Source organism: Nannospalax galili, unplaced genomic scaffold (assembly GCF_000622305.1).
Source record: "Nannospalax galili isolate Female #2095 unplaced genomic scaffold, S.galili_v1.0 scaffold591, whole genome shotgun sequence".
Lineage (NCBI taxonomy): Eukaryota > Metazoa > Chordata > Mammalia > Rodentia > Spalacidae > Nannospalax > Nannospalax galili.
Genome location: NW_008330926.1, coordinates 1,571,356 through 1,586,568, shown reverse-complemented (window position 1 = coordinate 1,586,568; position 15,213 = coordinate 1,571,356). Strand labels below are relative to the sequence as shown.

Below are 15,213 nucleotides of genomic sequence, written 5' to 3'. Positions count from 1 at the left end.
AAACAATATTTTCAGAGGGAAAAATGAAAACAATTTATCATAAACTATCTTCAAAATTTTTCTAGAGACCAAAAAATCAATAATCAGCTAAGATACTTTGTGTCCATGCTCGGATGCCTAGAAGCTCAGAGGGTAACCAACTGTGACTAGTGGTGGTCAGATATTTAGAGATTGGAGGTGCATGTGCAAACGTCCAATGTCAATTGCATTGAAAAGGGGTTTTTCTGTATGAGACTGTGTGTTTTGATAATGAAGTGGAGATCTTTTTTAGAGGTTGGGACGTCGTTTAGTTTGTGTCTTGTGGGGTTTATACTGAGTACAATATTGTATGACTGTGGTGATTCAACTGTGGACCTGGGGGTTTGCGGCCAGTTTTGGAAGAGATGCATCCTACCTCGGGAAACCGTTGTTGAGTATGGTGATTGTGTTGTAATGATATGCTTCTTCTAAGTATGTTGTTATTAAATAAATAATTTTCAAAAATTAAAAAAAAATAGGAGGAAAAAAAAATACGATTTTTTTTTTTATTTGCACAAGTGTTTTGATTGCTGGTTATGTTTACTGCTATGTGTGTATTGTTCATGAAGGCCAGAAGGGGGGCGGTACAACAGAGCTGCCATGTGGGTGCTGGGCATGAAACCTGGTCCTCTGAAAGAACAGTAAGTGCTCTTTTATTTTTTTTTTTTAAGCTGCCTCTTTAGCCCCCAAACCAAATTCTTTAACACTCACCATGTTTGGCTACAGAATTCACAAAATGCTTTTACAAACATCCTAATCATAGCTAGTTAGTAGTGGCCACATGGGGGCCACCAAGAGATCCTTTCACTTAAAGTCCTGTATTTTCTGTATTAATCTACTAGGACGGTTTCTATATCCCTTGAGTATGGTCTGATATTTAGGAATAGGGTATGACTGATATGCTAATATCTTCATGACATGACCCAATTTTCTAAGATTTCGCCAAACAAACTGTCCTTTCCAGGCTTTTTAAAAGACTACACTGAATGTCAGGTGTGGTGGAACACACCTTTAATCCCAGCCCTTGGGAGGCAGAGGCAGGTGGATCTCTGTGGGTTCAAGGCCAGCCTGGTCTATATAGCAAGTTCAGGTCACCTGGAGCTATAAGGGAGACCCTGTCTCAAAAAGCCCCCTTGTCCCCCAACAGAGACTACACTGAAGGATTCTGAACTTATTTGGTAGAAATGGCTTCACCTAAGAGTCTTTGCAAGATAAATACTGTTCAATATGCTGTACTCAATGAACTGCTGGGTACCAGCGGGAGAAAGTGATTGATTTTTGATAAAGGTCCTATTTTATCAACAGCACTATGCTTTTCATAGTCAACTAGTCTCACAAAGTCAGGAATCACATTTGATTTAGCCCTAATGTACCTTGTTGATTCTTCTTCCAAAATGTCTTCTGCACCCAGCCTCTTCTCTAGTCCCAGAGTCACCATTTGATCCAGAAACTCATCTCTTGCCAAAGCTGCTACAAAAGCTCCTAGAGCCACCTTGATTTTCAGCTTTCTTCTAAACTATATATGGACACCGGAATTCTCTCTTTAGACATTACTTGAACTTTAAATTTAAAATTTTTTTGAGACAGGTGTCCCCATGGCCCCAGCTGGCCTGGAATTTGCTATGTAAACCAGGCTGGCCTGGACCTCACAGAGATCTACCTGCCTCTGCCTCCTGAGTGCTGGGATTAAAGGCATGTGCCACCAGACATAGCTATTTTATTCTTAAGTTTCTTAAATTATATTTGAGAGAGAGAGAGAGAGAGAGAGAGAGCGAGAGAGAGAGAGAGAGATTCTCCTTCTACCACATAGGTCCCAAGTATCAAACTCAGATTGTCAGGCTTGGTAGCAAGCACCTTTACACACTGAGCTATCTTACTGGTCTTAAAAAATAGTTTTTAACATCACCACATAATGCAGAAACCTTCCCCAACTCCTTTTTTCTACCACATAAATTTGGAACTTGTTTATCTTGTCAACTTAAATTTCTGCTCTATAGGACCTGAAGTCTTACCATTTCCAGGCCACACCTGTTCTAGACACTTTCTTCACATTGTTTCTTTGTCCAAAACAGCCTCTCCTCCCTTCTACGTAAATAATTTAAACTAGTCTTCCCCGTCTATTTTTACCAATATCAAGCTCACGCTTTTCTAAACTTACCTTCTTTGCAGGGGGTAGGGTCTCACTATTTAGCCTATGCAAGCATTGAACTTTTGGTCCTTCTGCTTCAGCCTCCCAAGTGCTGGGATGACCAGAGTACACCAGCCCTGAATGTACCTTTATGGTATAAAGATTCAGCAACTATGTATTATTTTTTTATACCACTTTGTGTAGTTTCATTAATAACATTACCAACAAGAACATCAGCTCCACATTCTTGTATGTTATCTACCAGAACACCAAGAACTGAGCTGAGCATGAGGCTATTTAATAAATATTTGCAGTCCAATCAACTGACTGCCAAGTGCCACAGATCTTAGGTCACTACTTGGAAGGCTGCTAAATTGGTTCCCTGAGAAGTCACAGGCCAGGTCACACTGGTGATCCCATTCTGCCATTTTGTAGTAGTTGTTCCCAAAATATTGATAAGAAAAGAAGCAGTGGCTGGAAACCAAGATGTTGAAGCGACTTCAACCTTTCAAAGTCCTTTTCTCACATATTATATATTAATTTGCTGTTAAAACAATAAGTATCAGGGGGAAAGACTGGTGATTTTATGGCCCACACTGAAGTCAGAATTGAAAGACAATAAAAATGGTTTTAAATTGTAGCAAAGGAAAAGTTTAATATCCCAAGGTCTTATTACTACTGAATTCATGGAACAACCTTCCACAGAGATCACTTAACATGGGAGACCCTAGCCGGGCACTTGGGGAGGCAGAGGCAGGCGGATCTCTGTGAATTCAAGGCCAGCCTGGTCTACACAGTAAGTTCCAGGACAGCTGGGGCTACAGGGAGACCCTGTCTCAAAAAGACCGAAAAACAAAAAAAAAACAACAAAAAAAGGGAGACCCTGACCTATCTTTACTAACTCAAGATAGATCTCATTTGGAATCAAGAAGAGCAAAGTGATTCCTTAAGATTCTTCCCAGATTCCCATGAATTTTCCCTCAAATTCATCCAATCTCAGTGTTCTTCTAGACCTTAAAAATAAGTGCCTTCGGGACTGGAGAGATGGCCCAGAGGTTAAGAACACTGGTTGTTCTTGCAGAAGACCCAGGTTCTTATCCCAGCACCCACATGGCAGCGAACAACCACCCCAAACTCCAGTTCTAGGGGATCCAACAGCCTCTTCGGACCTCCGTGGGCATTGCAGGATATGGGTGCACTTACCTACATGGCAATACATGCATACACATAAAATAAAAAAATTAAAAAACAAAAAAGCCCAGTTCTGGTTGACTAAAAAAGGCTCTAAGAACATAGCAGGTAGAAGGCTCAAACCTTAGAGGCCAGCTAGCCCAATTGACTCATTTTTCCAGCTAAGAAAATGGAGATCCAAAGCAGGTAAGCATTTTTTCTATGTAGTTTGGAGCAAAGTTGGCCCCAACATCCATTCTGTTAACTCAAGATGCTGGTATTCTTCCCAGAAACTCCAACCTGATTGTTAGTCTCCAATTTTTTTGGAGATTAGAATCAGTAACTTCTTACATCCTGCTTGACCAATGGGGTGAAGGAGTGACCATGGATGCCACTTAACAGATCTCTGGGAGAAAAAGAACACATAGTCCCAGGGAAGAGCTTCTAAGCCACATGATAACCTCCAATTAAGTTTTAAAAATAATAAACCAGGGTTGGGCGTGGTGGCGCACACCTTTAATCCCAGCACTTGGGAGGCAGAGGCAGGTGGATCTTTGTGAGTTCGAAGCCATCCTGGTCTACATAGTGAGTTCCAGGACAGCTGGGGCTACAAGGAGACCCTGTCTGAAAAAGACAAATAAATAAATAAATAAATAAATAAATAAAAATAATAAACCAATAAAGCTGATTTTTAACAGTAATGCCACTATGAAGATGTGAAGCAATCTCAGTTAATAACAATTAAAATAACACACATCAAAATCCTGGATTTTAAAGCAGTAAGGAACATTATCCAGACTCCAGAATTTCCAAACTCTACTTCACAAAGTTTATGTAAGCTTCTAGAACTCCTTTATATTAAATTAGGGATTACTTTATGGTTTCCATACATTTAAAAAAATGTTTTTTGATGAATATAGTCATTTATTTTTTGTCATGCTCCTAAACTGGAGGTCAGTAGTTCCACTTGATGGTACTCTGACGAGAACAAAAGTATTAGAGTGCTCTATCAAAACTGTTTTTGAGTGTCTAAAATTAAGCTTAGCCTGTTCCTGCTCATAATGGTGATAGTCAAATGTTTCACCTGCAAATTCACTGCCATCTCTCAATTCATACTCTAGCTGGGAACAAAGGTATGTTGCGGAAGAGACTCAGCATTTTGGGGTACTCAATCTTTGTAGCTCCTATGCACAGGGCTGAGAAACCAATCTTCTCAAGCAGTAGAAGCTAAGTTAAATGCCTGGGGATTTCTTGGTCGTAGAGTTCAATACAAACAGGAAGCCCAGGCGGAAAGGATCCCTGATAGGTAAACAGTGTGAAGGTCTACATTTCTTTTGAAATATGCTTCTATAACAAGGAATGGTCAGGGATCACTTAACAAATCTTTATTGGGGCTGTGAGTCTAACTTGGTGTTGAGCACTCATCTAGCATGCAAGAAGCCCTGGGTTCTGGCCCCAACCTTGAAACAAAAAAAAAAAAAAAAAAAAAAGAGGAAAAAAATAGGGGGGAACCCATAACACATTCTACCCCACATCACTAAATGACCTCTAATGAGCCAAAGTAGAAGAAGTCTTTCCCATTCATCAAAATTCCTGGGAAGAAGGCTGGGGACATGGCTCAGGTAAAGCATTTGCCCTGCAGGCATGGGGACCTGAGCTTGGAATCTTGGGGCACCATGGCCAAACCAGCCTAGCTGTATCAAATCTACAAGTTCCAGGTTCAGTGAGAGAACTTGTCTCAAAAAAATAAGGTGGAGAGCAAATGAGGAAGACACCTAATGTCAACCTCTGGGCTCATACACACACATGAACATGTGTTAATGTACATGTATATACATACATACTCACTCATTCCTGGGAAGGAGATTCAGTAACCTTCCTCTTTTTACAGTCTTCTAGTATCCTCACTCGACAAGAGACCTCTAGAAAACTTTTTTTTGTCCTTTGAGACAAGGTCTCAATGGGCAGGTCTCAAACATGACATGTAGGTAAGGCTGGCCTTAAAATCATAATCTTCCTGCCTCCATCTCACAAGTGCTGGGAGTACAGATGTAGGAAACCATCCCACCCAGTATTCCTTTATTCTTTTTGACACGGTCAAAAAAATTCAGGCAGGCCTCAAACTCCCTACCTAGCCAATAATGACCTTGAACTTCTGATCCTCTTGCTTTCACTCTTCTTAAATGCTGAGATTATGGGGTGTGTACTACCATATCTGTCTAGTTTATGTAATGCTGGTGATCAGACTCAGGCTCCTCCTGCATTCTAGGCAAACATGCTACCACTGAGTTACATCCACAACACAGCATTTCTTTTTATCTAACCATACACTTCTGCAATAAGACTGTTTTGCTTAAATTCTTCAAAATAATAGAAAACTTTCTGACACCCCTTAATTTGAGTTACTTAACTCACAAAGCAGCACAAAAAGCTAAATCAAATCTATGAGTTTATCATCTAGAATTTACAAGGAGTTTTACAATTTAAAAAGCAATTTGGAATATATTATCTCATTAGAGCTGTTCCTTTCAACAGTCCTGTAAGGGAGCCGCAATAAGTGTGAGCTGGGAAGTGCATACATTAACTACTACTGTTTTAGACAGGAGGAAGCGAATAGAGGCATGTGACTTGCCCAAAGTCATAGTTACTGGGAAAGTCAAACCAAGCTTGGCTTAAGTATACTTTTCTGGTTTGGTCTTCACAGGAGTGAGCTACCTTTATACAGAGAAAAGCTGTTTCACAGATGCAAACTAACTAACCCACCCAGCCACTGCAAAAACATTTACCCTAGGGAACTAAGAATAATCTCCATTTGCAATATGATAGATATTTTAGGAAAATCTTGAAATTCAAATTAAGGGACAATAAGATGTTAAGGGTAAAAACTGAAAGGGATACAGGCAGCTACACTTTATTTCATCGTTCAGTAACTACTGATGAATACTACTTCATGCTTTCTATAGATCAGCAGGGAAAGGGAGTAAAAGGCTGGTAAAGGTAAATAATCCAGCCTTTACTTAAGCCACACTCTGTCTCCTAATACATGGTTCTCCACTGTCCTTTTATCTTTTAGAAAATACATATCACCTAGGAAACTTCTAATTTATCCTATTTTGACTACATTTGAAACTGTATCATGAATTCATTAAAATACTCTGAAATGAAAGAATTTATACTTGCTGATATGTGCATCTATTCCAAATTTGTTTGTCAAGAATCTTTGGAGCCCTGCCTGCATATAAGACACTAAGCTGGGCAGGTAGGACATAAACAAACAAATCTAATATAGTCCCTGCTTTCACAGCAAATAGTGTTGCTTTTGTGTGGCCTTTGGGAGTCCTGTGTTTTGGAGATGGGTCTCAATGAGTTACTCTGGCTGGCCTCAGATTCATTATGTAGCCCAGGCTGGCTTCCCTCTTACAATCCTGCTTCAGGCTCCCTAGTGCTAGGGTTTATAAGCTGGCACTGCCACTTCTAGTTCCCCAATCAGACAGCATGCTCTCCAAGAGCAAGAACTGAATAATCTTCTAAAACACTCTTAGAGCATCTTTCACAAGCATCTCTGCACAGCATCTGATAACCTAAAAGAGAAGAGAATCCCTGATGCCATAATCTGCAGCACTTCCTTCCAACCAGTCCCTTCAGCATGGTGTAAGTTTCTACCACATGGGAGGTGGAGGCAGAGGGATTGTAAATTCCAGCAAGTTGGGAAATCCACTTGAGTGACCCCCCACTCCCACCCCCCCCCAAAAAAAAGAAAAGAAAGGAAAGAAAGAAAAAATATTGTGAATTATTTAAATTCATAGGGAACAGAGCCCAGGACATTAAAATGTCCAACATTATGAGCCTACAGCTAAGGCAGCAAGATCCAGGGCAGCCAGCTAGAGACAGCAAGTAATGATTTGAGTCCCAGGATTGACCTCTTAATGAGGAAGAGAATCAGGCGGGTACAGGCAAGGAAAGCCCCGCCTGCAAAGCTGCACAATCCCAATGGGGGAACATAGTGCTTTAACTATAAAGATTACAGGTACAAAGTACAAGGTAATACTTTGCCTGCAGAAGAGCACCTAACCCAGCTGTCAGAGAAGGAGCAAATGTGGTGCCTCACTCGTTCTAGAGGTTGGGTCTACAAAGTTCAACAGACAGGATGGGGCAACAAGAGCCAGGTGATTCCAAATCAGAAGTCTTTGGTTTGAGTCTAGATGCTGACGCTCCTGGGGCACTGGACAAACCAAGATTCACTAGTCTCCTCATCTGCAAAATGGGAACAGTTATCTTCTGATCTGTCTACCTGACAGAAACACTGTGAGGCTCAAATAGCAAATGTTCTATGAAAGCACTAAAGAAATCGTTCATGCTATACAGATCCTGAGATCCGTATCAATGAATATGTGGAGGCTTCCAGAGAAGCATCTCATGTCAACTCAAAAGCCCTTACTGCCTCCTACTAGCATCCCTTGGTGCCTGGTTTCCTCCATCCCCTTACATAGCAGAATTAAGAGAAACTGTTCACATCCAAATCTTGATTTGGGAATACTAATCTCCAAATTCCAAAAGGATGAACAAGAACAGGGCAACCATTCACCTCCTTGCTCTCACAAGCTTTAGTCACCCTTTCCCTGAGGCAAACTACAGAAGGCCACAACGGAAAAGGGAAGGGAGATCCCAACTGGCTACATATCCTTAGTGGTTGTCTGCCTCTTTCCCACCGCCAAGGCAGGTTCCTGTATGGGGACTGCTGAACAGATCTAAATGGGATGCTGAGACAACATAGAGATTAGTGTTTGCAAGTGAGATTATATGCATTTTAGGCCACATTCCACAGCCAAAAGGAACTTACTGAAAGCACACATATCCAAAGGTTAACTGAGAGAGAGCAACTGCTCCCCAGCAAATATTCTTTGCTACCTTGCCACTAATACTTTTTCCAGACCCAGTTCTTCCATTTGCTTATTCAACCACTATCTATTCAGTTAGAATGACTGAAACACCCACAAAACACACTCCCCTGGAGATTTGCAAGGAGGGACAAGTGAAGGGAAGGGGATGAAATGAGAAGGCAGACACCTATCAAAATTGTATTAATCCTTTGGAGGAAGAAACTACAGCCACACAGTCATGTTACCACTGACAGGGGAGGCTGGGCAAACTCCTCAGGGAAGCTGATTCCAAGGGCCTAAGAGCCAAAACAACTCCTTCAGCCTTCAGGCACAGAGGCCCTTTCCAGAGTCAAGATTATTAAGAACAGAAAATTAAACCTAGATCATCAGCTCTGAGTGTTTCTGTGCCAACATTCAGGCAGAGAACATCTTCCTCAGTGTAAATGGGATCCACCCTATCCCTATGCCCCACCATACCATAACAATTAGCCTGGCAGAGTCCCACGCCCCTGCCTGCTACCATCTCCCCCTTCCCCTAAATACCTAAAGCTAGTCCCCATCTACTCCTGTGGGCTCACACGACCAGGCTTGCTGGGGGCTTCTCACCCCTAGCATGGCAAATTGAAGATCCAAATTCAGCCTCTAGACTGACAAAACGTAAAAGCCACTGGAAACACTTCTCCCTCCTCCTCTCCAGCTTCACCGCATATGGTTATAAATGACACAGAATCAGGAGGTATGTTTTGAACATGGACACACACAGAGGGAACATAAACATACAGACAGTCCCAGGAGACGAATGCTCCTTCCTGCCTTATTCCCAGAGCCCATCCTGATCCTTGGTCAAAAAGCAACACCCTTCCTCCCAGTCTTTTAATAAGTATTGGGGAAGAAAACTGCAAACCTACCTGTCTATACTCTGGGGTAATCTTACGCTCATGGTTTCTTGGCGTCTCCACAATTCCAGAATCCTGTAACTCCTTTGGGTGTCTTGATCAGGACTGAATCCCTTGCAATTTGTAAGAAAGCGAGCGGAGGGCCTCCCAAGTTGAGGACTGAATCCTTTCTCTTCCAGCTGTCAGGACCCTGGTAACTGCAGCTCCATTCTACTTCTACCAGTTAACATGGTTTCCTGCTTTCTTGACCCTTTCCCCTCCCCTTGCCGTGTTAAAAAGGAAAAAAAGAAAGAAAAAGACGAAAAGAGAAAAAACTATGACCTTCTTAGAAACCAAAATCCTAACCACAAATCTCTTCAAGGTTAGCACTACAGGCTAAAAAATGAATCACAGAAAGAATGTGCCTTCAAAACATCAGTCTTAACTGCAAACAGATAAAAATCCTTTTTCCCAACTGTCTTTCTGTTTGCAAGGGAGCCTTAAGCTCCGAAGGGTGAAAAAAATCTCTGGTTTCCAATGCTTAAAATGACAACAGCAGAATTACTCGAGGGAAGGATAAAAAAGGATGAATAAATCCGAAATGGCACTTGGAAAAAAAAAATCTTCCAGCTGATTTACACAGCTTAAAATAAATAAACCCATACAACAGTATGTACACACACTAAGACCAGCGCAACCCTGGGAACCAAAATTTCTTTAAAAAAACAGCAATCTTTTACATTCAGGATTTTGAATTCTAAAATGAGTCAATCGCACATAGGAAAAAAAAATCACAAAACACCTGAAGTGCAATGCTTTTTGCCTTTAAAATGGTAGCATTAGCACAAACCCGAGGGAATCATAAATCGCTCTTTTTCCCTTAAACTTGCAGGTTCCTCCACCTCGCCCAGTCGGGTTAGACCCAGGCTCCGTTAGGCCTTTTTCTGAGATACAATTTCCTCAGTTCTTTCTGCTTCTCCACATCCAGGCTCCGAAAATTACTCTGGCCGCAGCCTCCATGAAACCGAGATCCCACTTCCTCGCGATTCCGCACTACTCCTCGCGGGGACTATTGTTGCCGCTCGGCTTCGGCAAGGCTTCCTCCACACCGGCTCCGGAAGCCCGGGCCGCGGCCCCGGCCTCGGTCCCCGCCCGCCCGCTGCGGCCTCCCGGCGCTTGGCCCTCAGCGCCCGCTGCAGGAGCTTCGCTCCCGGCGTCCCGACCGCTCGGCTTCCGGCCCTTCCCCCGCTCGCCCTCGCCCGGGCCAGGCCCGCAGCCGCCCTCCCACCCCCCGCCGCCAGCGCCCGCCTCCGCCTGTTTGCTGGGGGCGGGGCCGCAGGCTCCTCCCCCTCGGCGCCGCAGTCCTCGCGGCCTCCTCTCACACGGCGCCGCCGACCACCTGGTCTGCGAGCTCGCCTCCGCAGCCCTCGGCCGCTCCTCCGTGGCCACCCTGCGCCCGGCGGCCTAGCTGGTCCTGGCGCCGCCGCCGACTCGGAGACCCCGGCTTTGGCTCCTGCGCTGACAGCCGGCCGCGCTGAGCGCCAGTTGTCGCGCCGCCGTCCAGAGCTCTGCCCCGGTCAGGCCCAGCTCTCGCTGCGACTGCGCCCTTCCAGTAGTTTGTTTTTCAGTGATTTGTTGCGGTCGGCGTTGAAGGTATCAGGAGCTCTCTAGCTGTGTCCTTGCGGTTCTGTGGCCCTGTCCCGTCAACCCAGTGACTTTGATTTCGCAGTGGTCCCTCTTCGCTGACCCCCCCCATATTAGCCTGAGTATCTTGCTATTTTCAAGAGCCCCCTACCCAGAGTAGGATCACGGTTTCTAAATCTAAGTAACATGGAGTTAGGCAAAAGTCCCAAGCGTTACCATTGAAGGAAAAAAAGGAACATTGGCACTGAAGAGGTAACTTTTTTTTGCCTGGGTAAACTACTGCAGGCTTGCGTTGATCTTTCTTCCACCTGTTCAAGTTTCGGGTGCCTCCACGTGTGTTACATGTGAGAAGCTTATAGAAAGAGCTTCCAGAAAGAGCTTAGCACCTACTAAAACCAAGAGATTTCCCTAAATTATTTCCAGTACAAGTTGACAAATGGAAAATTTCCTACAGTTTGAATTTGTGTCTGTGTGTCTGTGTGCTCATTTGTGTGCCCACGTTCATGTGTATATGCAGGTGTTGTGTGACTTCCGGGGGAGAGACAAACATTTCTTCACCCTATTTGGGTCACCCACAACAGACGAAGGAAACAGCAGTTCTGCCGAAATCCACCTTAATGAGGCAGGGAGCATGAACAACTCAAAAGCAACTGTATTACCCAGAAAACCTACCCTAGTATGGGTGTACACGACTGCCAATGCACATGTGTGCGTTTGGAGGCCAGAGGACAATCTTGAGTGTCATTCTCTAGCTGCCACCCCCCCCCACACACAAACACCTTTAATGTGTATGGATGTAATTGCTTGCATGTAGGCAGGTACACCCCTGTAGTGCAATGCCCTCAGAGGTCAGAAGAGGGTGTGGGATCCCCTGGAACTGGAGTTACAGACGTTTGTTAGCTACCATGTGCGTGACTGGAATCAAACCTGGGTCCTCTGCAAGAGCATCAGTGCTCTTAACCGTTGAACCATCTCTCCAGCCGACAAACACCTTTTTTTGAGACAGATTCTCTCACCTGCCTTAGCTTGCCAAGTAGACTAGAATGGCTGGTAAGTGAGCATGTAAGTCTCCCTTCTAACCCATGGGGATTGAACTCGGGTTCAATCAAGCAACCATTTGATGAAATGAGCCCTCTCCATACCCTTTGTTTGTTTTCTTTGAGATGGTATTTTCACTTTGTATCTCCGGCTGCCCTTGAATTCCCTATGTACCTGAGACTGGCCTCAATCTCTAAACCATCATCATATTACCTCAACCTCCCAAGTGTTAGAATTCCAGGTATGGCCTACCATGCCCTTTGGATCGTAGGTTTTCCCCAAAGGCCTTTGTATCAAAGGTTTGGTCCTCTGCTTGGAACTTTTGGGGGGTGGTTGCAACAAGAGGTGAGGTTTAGTGGGAGCTCGTTAGGTCATTGGAAATGTGCCTTCAGAGGGAACTATGGAGCTTTTGTTGGGGGTTTGGGGTGAAAACTTCAACCTTGGCAAGCTAGGCTCAATCACACATCCTGCAGTGCTTAATACCGAGGACTTGACCAGATCTAGAAGCTCCCAGGAGACATGCCGCTGGGCATGCCTGTGAAGAATTATCTAGATTAGGGAGCCTCTGGGCATTCTTTTGAGATATCATCTAGGTTAGGTTAATTGAGGTGGGAAGACCCACCTTCACTGTGAGCTCTTCCATTCCTTGGGCTGTGATCCTGGACTAAATGAAAAGGAGAACGTGATCTGAGCACCAACATTTGTCACTCTCTACTTCCTAACTGCTCACACACCAGCTGCCTCATACTCCTGCCATCCATAGTTTCTCCACCAAGATGAACTATACCTTCAAACTGTGATCCAAAATAAAATATTCTTTCATTAAGCTGCTTTTTTTCATGTATCTTTTTACAGCAATGAGACAAGTAACTAACTCATCCTCACTAGGTCTAGTAACCAGGCAAGTAGTAATGGAAAGCAAAGAAAAGAGATTATTCAATGTGACTACATTGGGAAGAACAAAGAGATCCAGTTATCCTCCCCCACCTCCTAGGACTCTTTGGAGTCTTGACATGAGGTTTAAATAAGAGTCAAGAGGTTGTACAACCAAGTAGTCCTGCTCAAGATGTGTTCCCACCCACCTTGTCCCAGCTTCAGTCTCTGCTGCAGAGTGGTCTGACAAGTTGTCAGAAATGTGTGAAATCTCTTTCTGGAAGACAAGGTTCTCCTCTGGTTGGTACTAGAACTCAGCCTTTTCCTTCTCCTAGCATGAGACTCCCAGGGAAAGTCCAGTTTCTTGGGGTCCATCGTTTCAATAGTCTGATAGACAAAAGGAGACACATGTCTATTTAGAATGTGAATCCTACCAGGATGGTTACAAGATTCCATTTTCTTCCTCTCTCTTGTTCCCTCACTATAAATAGTTTTGCTCTGCTCTGTGCTTCTGACATCCAGTCAGGTTTTAGATCAAAATTCAAGTAGTAAATTTACATATGGAGTCATTTGGAACATTTTGAATGATTAGAAGGTATTAACTTATGTATATTATTTTTATTTTTTATGTGTGTGAGTGTTATGCCTACATGTGTGTAAGTGCACCTGTGTTGTGTAGTACCCACAGAGGACAGAAGAAGGTGTTGGATCCCCTACAACTGGAGTTATGGAAGGTTGTTAGCCACTATGTGCGTGCTGGAATTTGAGCCTGGGTCTTCTGTGTTAACAGCCAGTGCTCTTAACCACTGAGCCATCTCTCAAGCCCCATTATTTTTATTTTATGTGTATGAGTTTGTGTCATGTAATACCCACAGAGGCCAGAAGACAGCATCATATCACTTTGAACTGAAGTTAGGGATGGTTGTTAGCTGCCATGTGGATGCTGGGAACCAAACTCAGATACTCTAAGAACAGCCAGTGCTTTTAACCACTGAGCCACCTTCCTAGCGCCTACATTTGTATGTATTTTATTTAGTTTTATTTTATGTGTGTGAGTGTTGCCTGCATGTATGTAAATGTACCCATGTACAATGCCCAAGGAGGTCAGAAGAAGGCATTGGACCCCTTGAAACTGGAGTTATGGATGGTTGTTTAGCCACCATGTGGGTGCTGGGAATAAAAATCAGGTCCTCTGGAAGAGCAGCCAGTGCTCTTAACTGGTGAGCCATCTCTTGAACTCCACATTTTCATATTTTAAAAAATACTTTATTATTTTTAAAAAAAATTTTATTTATTATTTTTATTTTATGTGTATGCATGTATTGCCTGCATGTAAGTAAGTGCACCGTGTCGTGCAGTGCCTGTGGAGGTCAGAAGAGGCTGTCGGATCCCCTGGGACTGGAGTTACAGTTATTAGCTGCCATGTGGGTGCTGGGATTCAAACCCGGGTCTTCTGCAAGAACAACCAGTGTTCTTAACCTCTGAGCCATCTCTCTAGCCCCACATTTTCATATTTTTAACAAAATAGTTTAAACACACTAAGGGGCTTGCAAAATGGCTCAATGAGCAAAGGAGCTTGCTCCATGAGTCTGATGACCTGAGTTCAATCCCTAGGACCCACTTAAAGGTAGGAGGAGAGGACTGACTCCACATGCATACTGTGGCATGGGCACCCCCACCCCCCAACATCAGACACACACACAATAATAAAAATAAAAATAAAATGGGCCCTTCCATCTCCCCGGCTGTCCTCTGCTCCTGGTTTGGGCCCTGCGCATTCCTGGTCTTGGGTCCCCAGACACCTGGGGAACCGGTGCTGCTTCCTGATCCTTTTCACCCAGGCCAGCTTGGTGCCTTGGTCTTGTGTCCCCAGACACCTGGGGAACTGGTGCTGCTTCCTGATCCTTTTTGCCCAGGCCAGCTTGGTGCCTTCCTTGGGCTCCAGGAGCACTGCTTCAGCAGGACCTGGCCCCGCCCTCACCTCTCCCTGCTTGCCGGACCTGTACCACTGGCTAATTCTCCTGGCCCGCAGTCCTGCCCTCAAGTCTCTCTTGGAGTAAGTCTACCACGCAGCCCTCGCACCTTGACTCCCCCAGCTGCGCTCACCCTTCCATCTCCCCCACTGTTCTCTACTCCAAGCTTGGGCCCTGTGCCATTCCTAGTCTTGGGGCCCCAGGCACCTGGGGAGCCAGTGCTGCTTCCTGAACCTTTTCACCGGACCGGCTTGGTGCCTTCCTTGGGCCCCAGGAGTACTGCCTCTGGACCCGGCCTGCCCTCACCTCGATCTGCTTCCCTGGTCCTGCAACACCCACCAGCCTCTTTCCGGGGCTGACAGCCTCTTTCTGGGGCTCCGAGGCTTACCTTGCCTCTCCCTGATCCTTCGCATCCAGTAAAACCCAGCTAATCAATGCACTCCCTGGGAAATCTTGGGGCTTATTCCCACCCCATCTGCCTTTGCATCCCTGCGTGGCAAGGCCACGGCCAGGATCTCAGGTCAGTCCAACACCCAAGTTTCTGAGGCCAAAATCATTCTTAGAAGATTCCAGACCCAAGGAGAAAGTCTGAAAACTTCTGACCCACATTGGAA

At 44.5% G+C, this 15,213-nt stretch overlaps 1 protein-coding gene across 16 annotated transcripts in view; it reads right to left on the bottom strand.

Moving 5' to 3' along the window:
- The window catches only part of Arhgef11 (Rho guanine nucleotide exchange factor 11), a 133,554-nt gene extending 123,219 nt beyond the window's left edge, over positions 1 to 10,335 (bottom strand). For 9 of the 16 annotated variants that reach the window (XM_008853218.3, XM_017803557.2, XM_008853234.3 and 6 more), the window contains exon 1: positions 9,105 to 10,333. In XM_008853218.3, the coding sequence (XP_008851440.1) occupies positions 9,105 to 9,136 (32 nt within the window). In that variant the 5' untranslated portion in view covers positions 9,137 to 10,333. Of the gene's footprint in view, positions 1 to 9,104 lie in introns of all 16 variants that reach the window. The other 7 variants (XM_017803546.2, XM_017803550.2, XM_029556508.1 and 4 more) reach the window with 1 other exon arrangement.
- Between the last annotated feature and the right edge of the window lie 4,878 nt (positions 10,336 to 15,213).